The 21975-nt window shown below is 39.3% G+C and overlaps 1 protein-coding gene and 1 long non-coding RNA gene across 3 annotated transcripts in view; both read right to left on the reverse strand.

Annotated features, from left to right (window-relative positions):
- Positions 1–951: 951 nt before the first annotated feature.
- LOC140251594 (uncharacterized) lies at positions 952–5161 on the reverse strand. The gene is made up of 3 exons (XR_011903434.1): positions 2392–5161; positions 1718–2035; positions 952–1559 (listed from the first exon to the last, which is right to left on the reverse strand). It is a non-coding gene; the product is annotated as an uncharacterized lncRNA (long non-coding RNA).
- Positions 5162–8921: 3760 nt separating this feature from the next.
- Positions 8922–21975, reverse strand: part of GALNTL6 (polypeptide N-acetylgalactosaminyltransferase like 6) — a 421154-nt gene continuing 408100 nt past the window's right edge. For both annotated transcript variants that reach the window (XM_072334685.1, XM_072334684.1), the window contains 2 exons: positions 20319–20468; positions 8922–14686 (listed from right to left, as the gene is read on the reverse strand). In XM_072334685.1, the coding sequence (XP_072190786.1) occupies positions 14519–14686; positions 20319–20468 (318 nt within the window). In that variant the 3' untranslated portion in view covers positions 8922–14518. The remainder of the gene's footprint in view (positions 14687–20318; positions 20469–21975) is intronic.

Genomic DNA, 21975 nt, shown 5'->3' on the forward strand with positions numbered 1-21975 from the left:
ACCCATCACCAATAGTTCTCACTAAACCATGTCCTTCAACACAACGTCCAAACGTTCCTTGAACACCTCCAGGGTTTGTGACTCTACCACCTCCCTGGGCAGCCCATTCCACTGCCTGACCACTCTTTCAGAGAAGTGCTGTTTCCTAACATCCAACCTGAACCAGCAGTTCTGAAGCTGCCACCCGCCTACATCTGGGAAGCAAAGATATTGCCAGCCCTCCAAATACAATCACCTGACAAAATCCATTCTGGAAAATATGCTGCACTTAACTACTTTCAGTGTGGAGCACAAGCCTGTGCTTCAACACAAGAGTGAAGCTCACAATAGTTTCCTACCCTCTGCTAGCTCCATGATTCTGGATGGAATCCAGGCCTCTGGTGGCATTCTCCTGGAAAATGTTGCTTTTTAAGACCAGGTGAGTGGCAGCAGTGCATGCTCAGCTCTGCAGACTGCACAAGGCCAAGCCCTGGTGGCTGTGCTGGGGTTTGTCTTTGCTGATGGGACAGCTGCTATGTGAGTGAGGCAGTATTTGATCCTGGTACACAGCTGCTGACATCACCATTAATAAAGCTTAAAGAGAAGCCTATAGAACAGTTGTGGTACCAGATAAAATGCTTAGGTTTTCTACCTCACTTAAAAGCAGAAAACTTACAAGCTTATAATGTTAAACTTCTCCAGAAAAAGTGAACAGTTCTGCAATATGTTAAAAATAATAATAATAAATATATATATATATGTATACCTGTAAAAAAAATCCACAAAAAAAAAAAAAAAGCAAACAATAACAAAAAATTCAACAAAACAAGTACACCTTGCATGCCATGAGCTATAAAATCCTCAGATCTAGACCACTATTAGCTTTGGGATAATTTAAGTTCAAGATATTACCCGATATCTAAGCCTTAAGGAAAATTACTTAATGTACAAATGAAAACCTTACTGTGAAAACATCGCTGCAAGCTTTAAATATATACACAAAAGGAGTCAAATTGCTGTTAAATTGTCTGTAAATTGCTGCTCTTCTGGGTAGAGTAAATATTTTGTGATATGTTATTGCCTCTTCATCTGAAATGCAAACTGTTTTCTTTATTACTGGTATAGCACTCAGGGTTTGTTATTTTTTTTAAACGAGCAATAGTTTTTGCATATGCCAACCACAGCGATCAGCCACCAAAAATATTGTGGAAGACAAATAAGAGAAAATGTTTGGCTCACATTGCTTCACACTTGTACTTTGTATGAGAAACATTACCCTAGGTTTACATGGATAGAGGCTCTTCAGAGAACTGAAAATATTCTAGACCTCATTTATGGCTAGACTTCCCTTTGCTCCTTCATATCCTTATTAACAATCCTGTCCTGAGAATTAGCACAATTTCAGCCTTTTAAGAGCGATTAAGGTGAAGAAGGTCCCAGAGAAGGTCTCAAATGAAAGACTGATGAAAGAGGAAGGCTTCTTGCACAGAACAAAAGCTCAGCAACATCTCCAATACCAAAAGTGGGTAGTTCAAAGGATAAAAAGTTTCTGCTTCTTTTCCTTCATTTTTTGGTTCTTCCTAAAATGAGATGAGCTCTTTTAGGACTTTGAATTCCTTAATTCAAAAGGTATATCAGAAAGAAGGAACAGGCAGGAAGCGATAATCAAGGCTTTTAGCAAAGTAGCAAACTCTCCTCTAACTATGTCCAAAAAGCTCCACAAGAAATGTTTGCTTACCTAGGCCATGCCACATCGCTTATCAACCTCAGACACTGCTTATATTGCCTCTACTGCAAAATAAGTGTTTCTTCCTTATCTTTACAGAAATGGCAGTGGTGCAGCAATGACACAAATAGCATTGGACATGCTGACAACTGGCTGGGATGGGCAGCAATGTCATTTTGCTTTGCTCAGCAAGGCACATATCACACTTTTCTCCTTGCCAAGAGGCCAGCAGGTGGGTATGGTAGGCTGCAGCTTCTTGAGCCAGAGCCCTGATAAGCAGGTTGGGCCTCCAAAAAAGTCAGAGGCACAGATCTTTAGTCTGTGAGAATCCTATTTAGAAGAAATAAGTTGAAGCCATTAAATACAGCCTGCTATAGATTTTTATGGTCCTATATCCATGGTTAATTGAGGCTTATGTGGCAATCAGTTAGCATTCCTTGTTGATACAACCTTCATAAACTCTAAGCAGCAAAAAACATTGAAACATCGGCATTCTCTGTGGATCACATTGCAGCTTCATTTTCCTATCCTTCCCTATCTGCCCAGCCTTCCTTCCTGACCTAGCAGTTATTTCACAGGTTGGTAGTTGCTCTCATATCTCAGCAACAATTGCTTCAAATATTTTCATAAACATGCTTACAGTACTGACACTTGATCTGACAACGATGAATAATTTAGTTGCTGACCTGATTTAGGGTTGGAGTTGTATCCTTTCAATTGCATGTCTCAGTGCTTGGGGGGCTGAGGACACATCTTCTCAGAGGTCTTCAAATGCATTTTTCTTGGCAAGAAAATGGTGGAACCACAGCTGGTCACTAATCAGGAGGCACAAGCAGGAAACCCTAGAGCAAAACAGCTCAAGAAAAAAGAGAGCAAGTCTGTAAAGGCTTTATATACCCTTTGGGATGGTCAATGGAGAAGTGAAATTGGTGAGGAGCTGAGAGATATGGGATGGCTCAGGGGACACCAGTTACACTAAATGCAGCCCCCCATCCTCTTCTTGTTCATCTGTCTGTATGTGCATAGGGAATTACTTTTCTCCTGTACATCAGTTTTGCCTTCACCTGCCAACATGGAAATTTACTTTGGCATTTCCTTAAACTAGAAACTTATTAGATCTAAATTAGGAGACATGCTTAGAGGAGGCATTAGTGAATGTCACATAAGCATACAATCAGGCAGAGTTAAATAAACAAATATATGTTTTTTTCCTCTTACCTCAAAAAATCAAAAACGTTTGTCCAGCTACAGTGATCCAAGCGTGAATACCCCACCAAGCACCCTCTTAAGCCACCAGGAGGCACTTCTCAGAATTGAGCAGGAATTTATATTCAGAGCAGGAGAAACAAGTGCTGCTACTGAGCTAATAGGCAGCTAGCATGTGGAACTACTTCATGTACTTGTGCTATCAGAAGTTTTAAGGATGGAAATTCAGGGTGTGGGTGGCAAGTGCTTATGAACAGCTGCTGCAAATGTGAAGCTGTAGGTGAAGGCTGAAATCACATAGCTGCTGCTGCTGACCCCTGGAGGAGCAAAGTCCCTCCCGCTTGAGGAGCTGCCCACATGCTCAGCTGGGATACAATTATAGTTTAGAGTATACATTCATCACACACTCTTCATAACTTCACTGATAAGCTTCATATGCTTGCAGGCACTGCCAGAGGAGGAAAGATGACAAGGAGACAGAAGCCAGACTTGGAAGCTCTTCTTCTTGATCAGTACCAACATATATGCCACAGCTTGGGCTTGACACAAAAGAAGAGTCAGAGCAGAAAACTGCTCAGCCCATTTCTGCACTATGTTTGTAAATACGCACCAGGAGCTGCTATCTAGCTCCTGTTTTCTCTGTTGCACGCCAGAGTGTGGTGCAGTCCTTTTTCAATTCCTTTCCTTACCCAGTTCAAATCTTGTTTCCTGATATGCCCTTATCTGTAAGAGCTCCTTAAAGCTCCTTTTCCTTGATGGTTTGCTTCTGATGTTATCAAAGTTAATTAGATAATTGACACAAAATTCACATAAGGCTCTTGGTTTTCTTAATACTCCATGCTTCCCCCAGACTATGAACTTTAAATGATGCCAGTGGGAGAATACTCTGTTGTTTTACCATGTTTAACTTTAGGCTATGTTAAAACTAAGGACTAATTGTTTCTGATGTATCTAAAACACATTATTATTATTATTATTATTATTATTATTTTTAATAATATGTTTTTCTTTGTTCCTTGTTTGCTTGCCAAAGAGAAGCACCTGTAATGTAATTGCTCCAGTCTCCTTAGGGCTTTCATATGAGTTTTTCTTACTCATAAAATCCCCCTCACTAGGATTTTGTTTTGTTGTTGTTAACATCCTTTCAGTTTATGACTGTTCTGGAGAGATATTTACCAAGGTTTGCTCAGTGGAACTGCCTAAGGAAGGAACGGTTTCAGTGGAAAGCTTAGATGGAAAAAGATAGTTTGTATTTTTTTTTTGTAGCTGGAGATGCCTTCAGCTTGCATTTGACTGCAGCAGCCTTTTAAGCTATTTAGGCAAGGAACAGTCACGTATTTCCAGTGCATACTTATCCTTTTCTTATTTTTGCTATTTCTGACAAAGTACTTCAAAAGCAATGCTCGCTTTAAGTGTAACCTCAGAAAGATGCTTGAATAAATAAAAAGTATGCAGTGGATGAAAGGGATGAATTTAACCCAATAATTTAGATCAGAAAGTTTTAGTGTAGAGGTATGGCACTGAAGAAGTGAAGCATATGGGAATGCATAAAATCAAACTTAAAGTAGAAATGCAAATGAAGAAAAAAATAATCATTCATTGAAAGACAGATAATAATAGGTAATAAGCATCTCTTCTGTCCCCGGTCTTTGAAGATGATCGATCCCTGCTGTTCTTGTATATGACTCCTGAATTTATGCAGGATAGTACCTGCTTTTGATAGCTTAATCCTACTTTGGAAGATGATATATTTGGTATCTTATCAGTTGAAAATATAAGAACAATCAGTTGGGAATTTCACTCTATTTATATCACTTTTTACTGGAATCAGATCTTCACTGACTTTTTCAATGCTTCCTTACATATCACTTGAGGAATGGTATGTGTGACAATTCGGTACACATTTCTATACTTGTCTCTTATTTAAATGGGCATTCAAGTCGTGATATTGCCAGAACTAACAGTGATCTTTGGTGTGATTTTGGTTTCTGCTTTGGTGTGGCTGGGGCTGTGGGAGCAGCAAGCAGCCTCTGAACAAGCTTGCCTGGCTCTTCCCTGACTTGGTATACATGTCAGGATATTTCAGCAGCATCAGATGCACAATAAATTGAAACACTAATGTTGTAGTTTCTGAGAGGTATTTATTCAGACCAAGGTCGTTGTCTTCTTCTTGTTCTTTTCTTTTCTTTTCTTTTCTTTTCTTTTCTTTTCTTTTCTTTTCTTTTCTTTTCTTTTCTTTTCTTTTCTTTTCTTTTCTTTTCTTTTCTTTTCTTTTCTTTTCTTTTCTTTTCTTTTCTTTTCCTTTCATTGCTCTATAGCAATCTTAGTTTGTATTCCATAATTTGACACATCCAAATATAAAATAGGACAGGTGTACAATTTTTATTTCATTATTCAGGCTCTTAATTACAGTCTGGTAATTTACAGGCATGTACTCTCTGTAAACTCTTTAAGTATGTCTTGAAAACTTTATTTTAATGCATTGACAAGTTGGTCAAAGCTTCTACCACTGTTGTTAAAGAGATCTAAGCCAACTATCTCAGACTAGTCAGCACAGAAGTTTATGTTCTCATTTTATCTATTATTATGTCTATATTACTAATTGCAGCTTTCTTTACAGTACTTGAAAACTCAAAAATACTTTCCCCATTTTCTTCTTCTTTTCCTGGAGAGCTATATTTCCTAAATCAAACTTACCAAAGAACTTCACCTCAGTTCACAGAAAATTAGACAGCTCTGGCTCACTTCTTGAGGACTGATCTCTGCAAGCCACCTACCAGCCCATACAACTATTGTCTGCCTTGCCTACAAGCCCACAGGGCAAAGATTACATAAACTTATCCCCAGCCTTCTTGGTCCTTTAAAATTAGTTTGTAATAGATGAATTGTGAGGAGTTTTTTGTTTGTTTGTTTGTTTTTCCCTGAATGTTGTTTAACAGAAAGCAAAGACTCTCAGAAAAAATGAGAGGATACCTGCAGAGGTATTATTCACAGAGGTGCCTGGAAACCACTCTAACCATCATAAAGGCTAGCTGATAAACAGAAGCATCTTAGAGGCTCAGAAAGGACCATACATTTCTGTTTTGACACCTAATCTTTGTGAGCCATGTATGTGTCTATATGTCTATGTGGGCTGTACCGCCGTGGAGCACTAGGAGACGTGAGGTGGAGCAGATCATCTAGAGACCTTCTGGAGAGCTGGTCAATGCCAAGCTACTTCAGCCAACAGGGTTTGATGTGGAGAACAACTGGTCAGGCCAAAGCTGGAAGAAATGTCCTTTGCAGGGACAACAACTATGAGTGAAGGCTCCCACCTCAAAAGAATGGTCTTACATAGCCGTGGTGCATAGATTCATACAGAAAGATTGTAGAAGAACCCTGATGAAGTATCATTATTGTTCCAGGTGCAGATTACCACGCTATGTTTAGATGCAGAGCACTGTCTGTGATTTGAATGCTCATATTACACTAGTAGAGGAAATAAAACTTCAGGGAGGCTTATAGTTCTTCTACAAGGAATCCTTGTTCTTTGGCTGACAGCCCTTTCAACATGTTTTAACATGGTCTTCACACTGGTACTCCAATCTACTAGGAACTTGTGTAACAAAGGGATAGGGTTGAACCTGTATTTATGTTTTCTGGTTACAAATAAATGACTCTGGGGGTATATAAACACAAATAGGAAATAAATGAACAGATTTTCTGCTAATAGAAAGAAAAGGATGTTTTACTACCATCTCTGCAAGTGCAGCTTTGATAATGAGAATCATGGGAAATCTTTCTATATATATGTGTATATGTATATATATATATATGACCTTTGCTAGCTTATTGGAGAAATAAACTGAAACTCTATACAGATAAAAGCAGGAGATGCCTCATGTTGGACAATCTCTCTCTACCTGTGGTTTTATTAAAAAAAAAAAAAGCAAGCTACTCTGCCTCTCTCCAGCCCAACTCAAGGTGAACTTGTATCATGTATTCACCAGGGATTACGTATCAATTTTACATTTGAAATAATGCCTTCATCTAAAGTTGTTATAACCCCCGATGGCTTATACAAACCACGTTTTAATTTAATGGACTTGTAACTGAGTTTCTTGTGTCTGTGAGTTTAGTATGGATAATCACAAGTTAAAACCTCCTTGAGAAGTTTGAGTTCAGCTGCTTCTGAATGTTTCTAGAAGTACTAATGGAACATGATGCTTCTGGTCTTAAATAATTCCTTTTCTGACTTCAGCACTGAATTGTAAAGATGAGTACGAAAGTAGATTGCCAGTGTAGTGTTTTCCATTGCAGAAAGCAAATGGATGTTTGGCTGCCTTTGCTGAGGTGCATTTCTAGCATGGACAAAACTTGCAGTGAGATACTGACCCATAAAGACAGGACCTCTCCCTTCTGCCCTGGTACCATTCTGCACAATGACAGCAGAGGTGTGTCCCCACTGCAGAAGGGCCCATGGCTCTGTCAGGGCAAGATCAAAGCAGCAATAGTCACTGTTATCTTGAGGAAGGGGTCTACAACAGCTGAACACACACCAGAAGGAAGGGAAGGTGATCTGTTATTCTGGCAAAATCCTGCAGATGAGGAGTTAAAAGAAAGACCAAATAGGAAAATGAAGAAAATAATTGAAATAGCTAAAACCAGGCAAATGCTGCAAAGAGCCATGATGGCAAAGTATGGTGTTACACTTGTTTAGGAGTTTATGCAGTGTTTAAAGAGGAACATGGGATACCTTGATCCACACAGGGAGGAAGCAGAGCTACTTTGTAGTCACCAGGCTTGATATTTCCTGCAAAATTTAGTTAACCACTTATCCTGTTTCATAATAGCCCAAGGTGCAGAGAAACATTAATCTGAGTTAAAACAGTGACCATCATGTTCTGCTTCTACATGCTATTCCCAAAGCATCCTTGGGAACACACACACACAGCTTTGGTGGAAAACTCAGCATTGACTTGGTGTCCAGCAAAGCTTTGCTGTAGCTACACACACACCTCATGATCAGTATGTTTCAGATTATACAGTTTTCTTCTAAATTTAAGCCCTTTGCTGAGAGGAGGTGAGAGTGATTGCCTCTCAATTCCTTGAACATTTGCAATGGAAATAAACATGCAAGCACTGGTATGAAGAGGTACCTAAAGTTATCTGTGGCTGACCTTTGCAGGTCATGCTTCCTTCATACCCAGAAATAAACCCGACTCCTGCTCCTTCCCTTGTACTAACTGCTTCCTCCATCCTTTCTCAATTAAACTGCCACGTCATAATAGCACGTTTGGCCTTTCACCTCTGTGCAAGTTCATTACTCCTGATCTTCTTAATCTAGGATCATTACCATCAATCGCTCCTTGAGGCAAATGAAATATTTTTTCACAGAAGGACACAAAGGGCCAATGGATCTTTCAGGATGGTTATATTGTTTAAGATTTGGCGCCAGTCGAGATTTTTGACTAAACTGCTGAGCGTTTGTGTCAATCAGATGCTCCAAGCTGACCAAGAAAAATTTGCTTGGGCTGTGATTCCTTCCAGCTTGGGTCATTTGCTGGCCGGGGTGAAGGATTAACTTAATTAAATCAACTAATACCTTAACTAAGGGTCATGGGTACTGCCAAAGCTAATAAGGGCAAAGGTTAATGAGGACCAAGTTTTCCCTTCTCATGTCCTAATGTCTTTTAGATAGCATTGCTTACCAAACCTGTCACATTGCAGCTCACTTCACATCCCTTATGTGATGTCACTCTTAAGGCCCTATTCATCCAACTTCTCAACAAAAGGTCACAGTGACTCTGTCTCTACTGCTACATAAGGGCCTTCCTGCTGGTGTGGCTCTGTCCCATTTGTGTTTTCCAGGGAGACATGCATCTACTGCAACAGCCATGCAGAAGAAACAGATTTATCTTTGTGTACAATTAACACTCTCAGCAGAGCTGAGGACTTGATATCTTTAGATAACCACATATTTTCTTTTTTTTGTTTGTTTTTTTTTGTTTTGTTTTGTTTTTTTAAACTTGTGTCCTCTTTGTTCCCCAATTGTCAGGAGTTTTTTCATGAAGGCCCATAGGGTACAGGATCTCAGGATGGTTAATGTTGGCAGAGACCTTTGGATCCCTCTGCTCCAACCCCTGCTACACCAGCAGGGCCACCCAGAGCTGGGGCCCAGGCCCATTTCCAGGCTGCTCTTGGAGATCTCCAAAGAGGAAACTCCACAGCCTCTCTGGGCAGCCTGTGCCAGTGTATTGTGTGTCCCTGTAAAAGAAACAAGCAAACAAAAAGCAACAATCAATCAAACAAAACCAAACCTAAGCAGATGGGAATCTCATAAGTAGCAAAGGCTCCAAAGACATCCCAGGCTGCAATGTCTAAAAGAAATTTGTTAGGAACTGTTCCTACAAAGTGATTTTTTTCTCTGTCAGTGTGCTGTCCATCTACTATGCCAAATGACAGCACATCATTTCCAGAAATCCTGATGTAAGGGTAATACCAGTGATATTACTGATACACTGAAAGGATATAGAGCCGTCATACAAAGTGAATGCATTTTCTGAACGCTGCTGAAGCTTTGGGAACATGATGCATTTTTTAGCTCATTTCTGGCTCAGCTTTCTCACTGTTTGTTTGCTTCTGCACCGGTTTGTTAGATAGTTCTTAAAGGTCTTTTGTCTGCTTAGATTATTCTCAGTCCAGTGCATTCAGAATTACAATAAGAAAAATATGAGATAAGAGCACCCTTCAGGACAGATTTATGTATGTAGTTAAAAAAATAACAAGAAAATGACTGTCAACAACTATCCGTATTCACTAAAATTCCACACAGATACCTTAACTAGAAAGCACTAAGTACTGCTACTAAACTATATTATTTATTCATCTAAAATTTTCACTGGTCAGTGAATACTATTTTAGAACAAGAGGTTTAGCAAAATCTAAAGAAGTCAGGGTCTTTTTGGTTTTGTTTATTTGTTTTGTTTTTGTTGTTGCTACCTTTGGCATATACCTGATATAGTACTCTAAAGGCCTTTCAAAATTTACTTCCATACATTGTAAGATCTTCAGAACAAGATGTAGAAGAACCTCAGCACCTCTGTGCTCATTCTAAGAGCATATGTGGAACAGACTTGGAAGGGAGTTGTACAAATGAGTTTATTATTCTTATATAGCTAATAACAGCTATAAAAAAAGCTACTTCCAATCAGCTTTTTGTTTTCAAGTGTTTTGAAATGGTTTTACCTAATGACCTTGAGGGATTAAAAATCTGTCATTGCACTCTTCTTTTAATGTACACCTTATGTTCCCTGAAAAGATGCTGGACCAACAGCACTAAAAACTGATATTCTTTAGCAGAAGGCCGCACTCATGGTGGCGGCCTCTCAGCAGCTGTCTTCCCAAAGCACTTCTTCCCCACTCTGTCTGGGTGGCTTGGAAGGCCACCACTTACTAAGCTTCCAGGAGAAGTTAGCTGTAAAAATGTAAGTGAATTCTGATTACAATTTTAATTCTTTTTTTTTTTTTTTTCTTTTAAACAAAGGTGACTGACATATGCTCCTAAAGGGGTGCCACCCATCGAATACATTTGGTTAAGTGATTTATATACATTTCTTCTGTGATCTTCTGTGGCATCTGATTTCACTGAGGTCACAGAGATGTTGACGCCTGTTAAAATGCCAGTAATCAAAGGTTGTTAAGTGCTTGTCACTTCCTTTCAAGCCTAGCCTATCTTTATCATGAAGATGACCTAGTTCAGCAGCTACAGTCCATTTATTTATAAACTGATAACACTCAGGAAGTATGCATTATATCATTAAAGTATCCATAATGTTGCAGAAACATTTGTTCTCAAATGATGTCATTTTCCTGAAATAAGGTCATGCCTCTGTACAATGCCTCCTCTCCCCCGTAAGCCCTTGCCAAGGGCTTCTGCTTAGTTTGGATTTTAGAAAGGAAACACAAATGATTTAAGGGTTTTCACTGCACTTGGTGTTTATTCCAGTTCCTAACATCTCCAGCAGACATGGCTTGCTGACCTCAGAAAGAGTCAGAAAGCCTCAAGTGGGAAAAGTTTAGGGTAGGTGCTGATGAACTCTAAGGATACAAAGATCTTCTGGGGTGTGTTGATTAAATTCCCCTCAGCCACAAAGCAATCAGCTGAAAAACTGAAGCAAGTCACCAGCTGGAATTTGACTGAAATGATCAGCTAGTGCAACCTGTGCACTATGTAGTATTTTTAAAACACCTTTCTGTGCAGAAATTTCACGGTCTTTGGAAGCAATGTAGACTGAAGTTATAGACTTCTGATTAAATCTGTCAGGAAAATATATCTGTCCATCCTATCTTTTTACTGGCTCAGATGTCCACTGAATAGAAAAAGATATGGTTGCTGGAAGACTTAAAGAAATTCTAAATGCTAAATTAGTCATGAAATGCTGTTATCAGAGGAAAGCTTTGGAGAACACTCAAGACAGAATTTAATTTAGAGGTAAGGATGATCATTTATTATTCATAACCCTTTCTGCTGAAGGAGTCCCGTGCTTAGCAAGTCACAACCATTTCATGAATCCATCAGCCCAAATGCTACAGGAGTACAGCTCTGAAACTCAGTCCCTAGGGCCACCTTTCCTGCTCAGCAGGGGGATTACAGCTGCCTGTGGAGAGGCTGCACGAGAGCTTTTTTTCCGCTCTGTTTTTAGAAAGAGAAAAATGCATAAACTGAAAACAGTGAAGTAACTGTTTTCTCTATTAACCTATTGATTGCTATCCTTTTTGTTCCCCTCCCCCACCTTTTTATTTTCTCCTGGTTATAATAAATACCTGAAATCTCAGCCCATGAAGTGAGAACAAACCTCTCCTCCATCTGCCTCATTCCACTTGTAATGTATACATAGATGTATGTGTGTCTGTATGTGTGTATGCCACACTGTGGCAAGTTATTGTTTCTCAAGATCTGCACCTTCATATAAACATTATATTTCCAGATTAATCTAAAGCTGCTCATTACTGACATGTGTAGAACTCTAATATATCTTTTCTTATATTGCCTATAAAACCTGAAAACAAGACATAGAACAGAATTTTCCTAAACATCTACATACCATTTGGATGGGTTGTTATCTGACAGGGACTACTAGAGCTTATAGTCACTGTTCAACTGAGTAATGGAAAGGTTTCCTTTGACAGTGCAGGATGCTGTGCAATATTAATTAATGAGGGTTGTAAAAGGCATAGGAGATCTCTGCCCCAGCAGCAGTCTAGTTCCCATTAGACATTTCAAAGTCAGAGCACTGAGATGCAGGCAGAGACTGAATGATATAACCCTACCAAACTGCGCATATTATAAATTGCTCAGCTGGTTCCTTTGCCTCTCTACTTTGGGCATGTGGGACTTTGTCAGTTTAGGGACAGTTTCAATCAGCAGCTTGAGGACTGAATTTACATTTTAGGTGCCCATTTTCTTCTTTATCCAAATCCTCACTTCTCACGTTCAGACTGCAAATAAATGATGATACTACAAGCACTGTATCTGTTAGGGCTGGCAGCCTGCAGTGCCCAGACTGCTTTTGTGTACTGACAGCTACCTAAATATCCCCACACACTGCCTCCATCCTTTAGTGCACCATAATTAAATTTAAACAATACCTAAGCAAATTCCTTTGCTTTAAAATCACAAAACGATGCCTATAGTCGTTTCTCTTAGATTAATTGAAAGGCCTCTTTGCTAACTTGCAGCAATTACTCAGTGTATGGATGCAGCCAAGTGCATGCATCCTAAATGCTTCACGATCTCATTCCCTTCTTAAAAAGTTCCCATAACCAACAATTTTAGGTTAACACAATTTTTAACCTGCAACTACGAGGTGCTGCCATAAAATAGCGTACACTAATTGGTACAAGAACCATCCTTCAGATGCAATCAACACTCTCTGAGCCTAAATAGAGAGTAAGGAGCAATAAACAAAACACATTTGCCCTTCTGCCTCAAACTCGACAGCCTACACACCAGTATTTTGGCTAGCCAGCCATTTCTTCAGCAGTAAGATTAAGCAACTTAATTCCTTATGATATTATGATATAGCCACGTCTGGGGAATTTCATCTGTCTATATTTATGGTGCTTTTGTCTGCAAGCGCCTTTCAAACAAAAGCAGTCCATATACTTATTTGATACACATACACAAATGCTCTCACCTTGAAAAATTCCAAACCTGTTAGTTATATTCCACATATTAATTGATTCCTTCTGAGAAGAGCCATAGGCCTTTCAAATAAGTTTTAGTGGCCTCTCATGACAACAGCTTGATGGGTCTGAAGGACACTATGTGCCATAACGCCCATCAGTGCAACAGAAGTCTGTCTGAATCTGAATTGTATCTGTGCCTAAAGAACCAAATGACTGACATGTCTAACTTGTTTGCATTCCTCCTTTCCTCCACTATGAGATCTGCAGTATCATTCACTCGACAGCTTAGGTTCACGTGATACCCATCACGGATTTCATCAGGAACTCCAAATCACCCAACTTGCTTCATGTCAAATTTTCTTTCCGCTCGTATCTGACAAGAACACCACATGATTTCTGCAAGATCTTTTGGGCTGCATTACAGAGAATCAGTGCTTTTTTAGGTGATGGCAGCGTACCAATGTTAATTTGACTAACCTAGTTCAGCATGCAGTATGCAATTATTTCCTGCTCTCATGATGATTGTTTCAACCTATTTTTAACTTAATGTATACTTTGGTAAGGATTCTACCTTAGGAAAGATAGTTAGTCCACATGCCTTCTATTATGTTGCAGCTGCTGTTACACTTGTCACTGAAAAAAAATCTCACCTTGTGTGACAATGGGATTTGAATCACAACTGCTAAATATACCACATAAAAAATCTGATTGCTTTATGTTTGTTTGTTTGTTTTTGTTTGTTTTCTTTCCCAACTGAAGGGAGAAACGTGAGGGCAAAACCTTACAGTTTATTTCATGCTTCACTACAGTGTAATTCTAGACCCTAAGATTTCTACCATTCCTATTTTGGTAATGAATGGAATGTAAAAGGGAGGTATTTAAAATTAATTGCAGCAGTTCTGAGGGTTAAACCTGCTTAACCCGGCCTTTTATTATGAGAATATCAACAGAACATATATCTTGTCTAGGGAGTGCTGGGACATCATTATTCTTCCACCAGCATGTTTAGTTCTAAAACCTGGGATTTCTTCAGGTTCCTGTAGCCATCATGCACATCATATACCCGTCCCAAATCACAGCGTCAGTTCTGAACTACTCACTACAGCAGGATTAGACCTGAGAAACTCTAGAGTTTTGTTTTACTTTATTAACTCAGAGTACTTTTAAACAGTTTTAAAACAAAATTTTCCCTTGGCCAGCAAGGGAACTTTCAGCCTGAAGTTCTCAGCAGCATCCGGTGAGGCTCCTAGCCAAGTTCTTCAGATACTGTACATCCTCAAGGACAGCCTGCTGGCTCTTGCTGGGGCATTTTCTTAATCCTTAGAGCAGACTTCCTGGATCTAGGAAATTTAATTCCTGACTCCTTCGACCCAGATGCTGGCGAAAACGTAGTCTGCAGGCTGTGTGTAACTGGGTGTGTTCATGTTTTATTTTTCCCTAGGAACTGGCCTTGCCGTTAAACTTTTCTAAAACAGTCATATTAATATGTTCAAAAACCCACTGTTGAGTTTCAGATAAAGGATCACATCTGTTCATGAAAATCTTCTTTTCAGATGGGTTGCAATCTATGCAGCTGCTGCTTACCGGATGGAACAAAGTTTTGTCCTACAGAAATGAGAAAAAAATAGAATTAAGTAGCAAACGCCAAGTAATTGGAAGTGCTCTCATTTTACTCAAAATGGATTAACACAGTCGTATCTAAAATAATCTTGTATACTCCATGTGATAACCAACAACCACAGCTTAATTTGGAAACCTGTAGAGAATCTAGCACTTCTGTTCCTTCTGTTATTGTACCTCAAAAAACTGGGGATTCAGGAAAGAGTGAGACGACATCATCTTGTCTTTAGCTAATAACCACATAATGAAAAAAGAGAATGCCTTTCAATATATACCTTGTGCTTCCCCAGGCTCCAATTAAATATCTGAACCCATTTTTTTAAAATTTATTTATTTATTTATTTTGAGAAAGGAGGGTTTTTTTTTGACAATTTCTACTGTGCTGCTGGGTGGGAGGATCTGTAAAGATCTGTCTGGGAAATGGGCATTCCTCAACTCGATGAAGAAGTCAGTAACAATATTAATGGAAGCGCTGTGATGGACAGACACGTAACTGATGATCTCAGTTCTCACCCCATAAAACGCAGACTTTGCCTGCAGCCTTGTAAGACAAGCCACTGAAATACTTGAGCTCTACTCCTAAGAAGGAAATTCTAATGCTGTTTTTAGATCCCTATGGAGATCTTGGGAGGATAAGCACGGATTAAGTTGTTTTAAATAGGATATTCATGGCTTTTACTTTTATTCATTTTATTTCACATACACACTCACACAAAAAAAGAATGGAGTGAATTTTAAATCATCCCACTGTGAATCTCTGGTAAAGCAGAAAGTACTGAGATGAGCAATGGGTATTTGTGGGCAGGCTAGTTTCAGTGTTTAGTTCATGTAGGCAAGTGGCCAAGGGACAGACGTGGGAGTGATTAGATGGCTTGAAAGTTTCCAAGGACTACATAATGCATTTACTGTATCCGTAGAAATAAACTTCTGATGATTCTCAGTAATCAACATCCAGGCTCTTCCCCTCCTTGCCAAACAAGCTCTGCCAGCAGTTCAATACTAATTCAGGCTGTGCCTGTCTGCCCAGTTTGTAAGAAGGAAAAAAGAAAGCTACTTGTCAAATCACAACCTATTATAAACTCACCAAAGCGCTCTGGGTGCTGAGCAACAATCATACAGAAACATCTTTAACTAAAAATACCCCACCCTTCAGAAATGAAGTTATGAAGACAAAACTAAACATAACGCAATAATCTAAAAAGAAATAGAAGCCATATTAAAGCAAGGGAACTTTTTTTTTTAAAAAAAATAGGGAAGAGAAATTTGATTGATTGTAGGATGTGAAACACTTGCAAAGCACTATTTTTATTTTCTAACATTTAGCATATGCAAAAGAGAGCAAATTCAAAAGTGTAGCACTTTGCTCTACTGAAGGGTGACGGTGTTCCACCTGCCTTTCACCCCAACTCTCTCCCCTAAATGCATGCACCCACAAAAGAGTAATTCCGAGCTAAGTGGTCAAAGCTTGCATGACTAACTAAAGGAACCAGCTTTATGTAGATGGGGAGGCCAGAGGCCCCATTTGACTCTGTATGGGGAAGCACTTTGCAAGCACAATGTGCATGTAGGGCTATCACATCCTGTATAACAGAAGACTCTACCAAAGCTCCCAAGAACCGGTGGGGTGGTTAGGCACCCTTCAGCATCTCACCTGTCCCTCCTGCTGCTCTGCAGGTACCTGATAGAGCAGTCTTGTGGGGGCTGAAAGGGAGCAGGGGTACCGTGGCTGCCCACCTGCTGTGAGGCCCTGTGGAAAGGGGAAAGCTGGCTTTTCTCATGTCATATAGCTTGGGAAGGACTCAGCCAAGCTGCTGGGGAGCTGAAGCTGGAATGCTTGAAGCTTTAACACAGTACAAGAAGAGAAAACGTTGCTTCAGTACAAAAAGCATGCTACAAGAAACACAGCCATCTCAAAGAGCCCATGGTCTGTCTTCTCACAGAAAAATCCAGGGGATACAATTCTTGAATGAAGCATTGTTGGTGCTTCTCTCAGCCAGTCTGGTTATTAGCAGAGAAGAGCGTTTCTTAAGGAGAGGGACACAGTTACTGTGGGAAAACTTCTGGATGCCTTAGCTACATATAATGGCCTATTAATTTATCATCTCCAGCTTACACTGACCTAAGGTCAAAGCCTGCAGTTCTTATGGAACTCAATAAAAACAGGCTGAGGACTTCAACGGGTGACAGTCACATGCACCCCAGAGAAGAACTTTCTGAAGGAAATATATAAATTCCTCCTTACACCAATATGAAAAAACCCACAAGGATCCTTCTGGAGACTTTTCAAATATGTGAAAAGAACAGAGTGATTTTTTTTCCCCCCTTCTGCATAAAGGCAAGTCTGAATATTATTTGCAGAAGGAGAAACTTCTCCATAAGATAATGGTTCTCGACAGTTCAGGGGATTGGTAATGAGACACAGAGCCTTTCATTTCTTCTAGGTCACTGCTATAACTATGGCCAAGGTCAACAGCAACTGGAAGCCATTATCAGCTGGTGGCTGTAGTAGTTTATCTGAAATTAGTCGGAAGCCCCAGTGCAGTTTCAGTAGGACAGATGTCCATATGATAAAAACCACTATCACAATGACATGTCTTCCGTTGTCTGAGGGAATAATCTATGGACTCACAGGATAAAGAGTGAACTTACTCTTACAGTTTGTCCCTGAAGCTGTCAGGAAAGTATGAACAAATGGCCCTATTCTGGGCACAGGTTTTGACACTGCCAGTCTAGCTTCTATCATAATCGCTATGCTCAGGGTAGAATTATAGTATAATGAAATTGATTTTACACAATTATAACCATTATTTTTTAAAGACCTACTAAATCAGCCCTCATTTTGAATACATGTGCTTTACAGATGAGACTAGGGCACATAAATTTAATCATACTTTATCAGAACCAATGTATTACCTATCATTCCAGAGTGACACTGACTTGAAAAACGGGCATATTCCTTCACTGGGAGGAATGGAAATCTGTATCCACTGTTGATCTCTGGCTCAGACATGCTTTGGAATCATAAACAAAGTCAAGGAAATGGCTTTATCTTGGAAAGCCGTTATTCTCCAATATCTCTACTATTTTTTAGCATTTTCCAATTTCTCCCAGGCTGATTTCAAAGTCCCATTATGGCATCAATGCTTCCCGTCCCCCGTTCCCACCCCCCCCCATTACTGAACTAATTTCCTTTTTCTAGCCTACAGTGTTGTTCACAGTATTATTTGGATTCAGTTTACAAATCTATGAAGATTTGTTAAATGCAGACTTGGTTGTTTTATTACAGACCAAAAGTTTGAACTGGTCCTAAAAATACTGATTATCATAGACTTACCAGAATTTTAAATACTTGCTCAGTGCTTGAGGAAACAAATAATATCAAAAAGAGGAAGTAGTTCAAGATATCAAAAAAACTATTATTTTCTAGTTGTATAGATATGACAGTACAATAAGAAATGCTTTCTACTGAGCATCTTATTACTGACTAACAAGGTCATTTCTTCCTGGAGAATTACTAATGAGATGGACATGTGACCATTAGAAAGCTACAGCTTCTGTAAGTGGTGCAGAGAAAAGAACACAGCTGCTGATCTGCTCTTTGTTTTCTAAAAGCAGGCATTTATTGCTGAACCACAGACTATGACTCTGATTTACTCAGAGTGCAATTTCAGCTGCATACTGTCCTCTCAGTAAAGAGCTCTACTATGGTTGCAATTAAACTGATAGAACCATTCTTTTGCTGCACGGTTCACTTGTCTTTGGGAAACAGTAGAAATCCTATTTCTAGGATGCTCTTAAAACTAGGTAAGGATATAACAGGGTTTTTTTTTTTGCTACAGTTGGGCCACGAAAAATTTCTTCAGTACATCTAACACAATGAAACAGTCAAAACCTACTTAGCAGCCAAACTAAAACTAAGCCTAAGTAGTAATAATAATGAGCATATTTTCACTATTCTAACACTTCTTTTAATTTGAAGTCTTATAGCTCAGCAGTAAGTGCCCATGCAAACTGATCAGCTTGCTGTCAGGTTAGTATTACAGCTAGCACTGTGTCAGTACTTTCATCATCACAAAATGTTGTGGTGCCTTTTGCTGAGATGAAAATGCCTGCCTTGCATTGAGAATTTTTATATGAGCCCTGTCAGCCTTCTGGAAATGAAAAATGAAGCTGTGCAGAAGATTTAATAGAACTCATGTTATGCTTTTTTTTTTTTTTTTTTTTCCCAAATGTTATTTTTTTGGGGGTGATCTGCTGTATTCTGTCCACATCAAAGGTGATGAGCCATATAGAGGGCAGCTCCAGATCTGTGCTTTTCTTATGAACCAGCTACATTAGGCACCAATGAAGTGCTAGAGGTTATAAGAGCTTCTTTAATAAAGTTTGGGCAATCAAAAAGATAAATTGGAAGCATTCTGAAACAAGAAGGGATTATAATGACATTAAAAAGCCATATATGCAGCAATATAGCCACGACTACTTATGTCCTCTAAATAGCCAGCTCACACCTTTTAACCTCACTACAAGTAAGATCTGAAGGAGAATATATTTCTGGAAAATCTTGTGATACATCTCCAATTACAACAGAAACATGGTTAAAAAATGGCACAGGCTAACAAGAAGGTACTCAAAATTGTTGGGGCAAAGGTACTTTTTATAGTTCTGCATTAGAATTATTAGCAGGAAACTAATTTAGGAAGTACTACAGAGGCTTACGTGGCATGGTCCAATTCCTGCCACCTAGGTCTCAGCACAAAGAATGTAGGGGACAAGGCACAGTGGTTTTAAAAAATTAAAGGATGCATGAGAAGAAGCGCTCAGTTCATTGCAGAATTGTATGTCCTTACCCTGCGTGATATAGAGATATAGATAGATATATTAACAAAATGTTATATATTAATGTCATATATTAACAAAATGTTATATATATATATATATAGATAGATATATAGATATATAGATATATTAACAAAATGTTTAATCAAGGCAACTTGCTGATTAATCATTCTTTAAAAAACCTGGTAGCATTACCAAGACTTTCTATACCCCAAACGAGGCACTCTTATTTCCTAGCTTGACCTCCTGTTCTAGTGATTGCTAAAAATGGGCAGAGCTTGGCAGATCAAAGTAGTGTCTAAGCTGCTTATCTTTAATTTATAAACTCCTGATGTCTCTAGGCTTACAGCAGTGCTTTTAATGTTGGTTTGGAGTTTTTTTGAGGGAGACATTTCTGCCACTTGTAAAAATGTAGTAAAATAGTAATATTTAACTCATGAGCAGCACTTCTTCATTCTGTCATGTCAGATGCAAATATTTTCAATAGTGTCTCACTTAAAATGACACCAGCATCTTCAAGTGCCAGAATGGTATAACACCTTTCATGCACTCAACATGGACACACTCAGAGCTGGATCAGATCCACTTCCATTTAAATTTGACACAAGTAGCTGAATGCTCAATGAGAACACACTCCAGAGAGTTTAGCACAAAATTAAATTGGAATAAAACTGTGGATTTTAAAAAGCAACTTCTCTGAAAGGAAACTACAAGTCTGCACTAAACTGAGTATAGGCTCAAGACAGTCTGAAACTCTGAAATGACCCAGAGTGACTCCGACCTTCCTATAGCTCCAGTGCTGGTTCCCCTTCATCCCGTGACAGTCATACAGTGTGACAGGACTACTGTGCGAGATGGCGTCGAAGCAGAACTTCCTGGTGTGAAGTGGTTCCCCAGGACGGATGTCTTCTCGCCAGCCAAAGGTGAACAGCTAGAAAAACAGTCAGACAATGCAATAGTTTATTATGAGTGGAAAACATTTCAAAACAACACACACTAAATGATTTGTCTTCTAGTTCAGAAACCTGTGAGCTACAGGCAGCCTGCTAAAGCCCTTTTGCTGGCTGCCTGAGAGGAGCCATGGAGGCTCACAGTTAACAGAGGAATCCTTCTCAATCAGGCACTAGCTGCCTGAAATTATGCTGTGACACTGCACTTGTTCAATCACAAGAGGAGGGTGACAGGTCTGACAGTACCAAATTTAAGGATACAGAGTGCATTTTCCTTTTCTATGGACCAATCCTTGCAGAAAGCAGGTTGCAGCTCGTAAATTGCTGCCTGCAAGCTCTGCTGAGGGCTGTGAGGCTTCCCTCCCCCCTCTCCCTTTCCTTTCTTATTTTATTTTTATTTTTATTATTATTAGTGTGTGTGTTAGTGCTATTCCATGGCTTCCTGCTTGACTCTCGATTTTCCACAGTACAGACTGAAGCATAACACTGAGAAAGCTCTCTTTAAATGATCAAACTTAGCTACTGGAAATCATTTAGCTGTGACAGTTCATGCAGAACTGCACACAGGTTCATTATCTGAACAGCACTGCCACACTATGCTGCTCTTAGCCTGCCTCCAGCAGCTCAGCCATCACATCCCAGGCAGCTCTGGTACTCACCTGGCACCTTGCTCCACACAGCACACACGTTTCCTGATATCAGAACCACTATCCACAAACGCAAACTAAAGCTCGGTGTGATGTGGGTCTGATTTGGTATACTCCTGCTGTGCTTCCTAGATTTCGAACCTTTCACTGTGACAGCTATCTTCCCTCTGTGGTCTACCTAAGAGAGGCATCTTTTAAAAAACGCTACATTTTCAACACTGTACCATCCCCCAAAATGCCACCGTTGAGAGGCATTATTATTTCCTGCGGCCTGCATGCATAGAATATAAGCATATATCTGAATATTTGCTGTTTTTCTTGCATCTTGTTGTAAGCCCTCATTCTGTCTGCAAGCATCTGTCATTCCGTGTTTATTTCTAGTTTTCCAGTCAGCATTTTCTCAGTCTTCCCCCGTGCCGTGCTTATTTCTCCTTTCCTCCAGAGTGCATTTTACATTTATCTGCTGTAAAATGTAATGGACAACTTTAACTTTATTTTCAAACCAAATTCTTGCTTTTTAAAAGGTTAAGTCTTTCTCCATTTATGTTTCCTGGAAGCAGCATCACGCACTCCCTGCAAAACAGCTTACTTCACAACCAAAGTCAGAGGTAAGATTTGATATATGAAAAAGCTACAATGTTACTTAAAAAAAAGAAAAAAAGAAAAAGAAAGAATAAGAAAAAGAAAGTTTTAGACCATTTGCCTCTGAAGGAAAAAACAGCAAAAGCAATTTCCTTTCTTTTGCTTTACTTTTCTGCAGCCAAGTAATAAACTCAGAGCTCAAAGTGATGAATAACATACCTGGAGAAATGGTGTGGAACAGTGATTTTGCAATATTCTC

The sequence above is a fragment of the Excalfactoria chinensis genome, chromosome 4 (genome assembly GCF_039878825.1).
Source record: "Excalfactoria chinensis isolate bCotChi1 chromosome 4, bCotChi1.hap2, whole genome shotgun sequence".
Classification (NCBI taxonomy): domain Eukaryota; kingdom Metazoa; phylum Chordata; class Aves; order Galliformes; family Phasianidae; genus Excalfactoria; species Excalfactoria chinensis.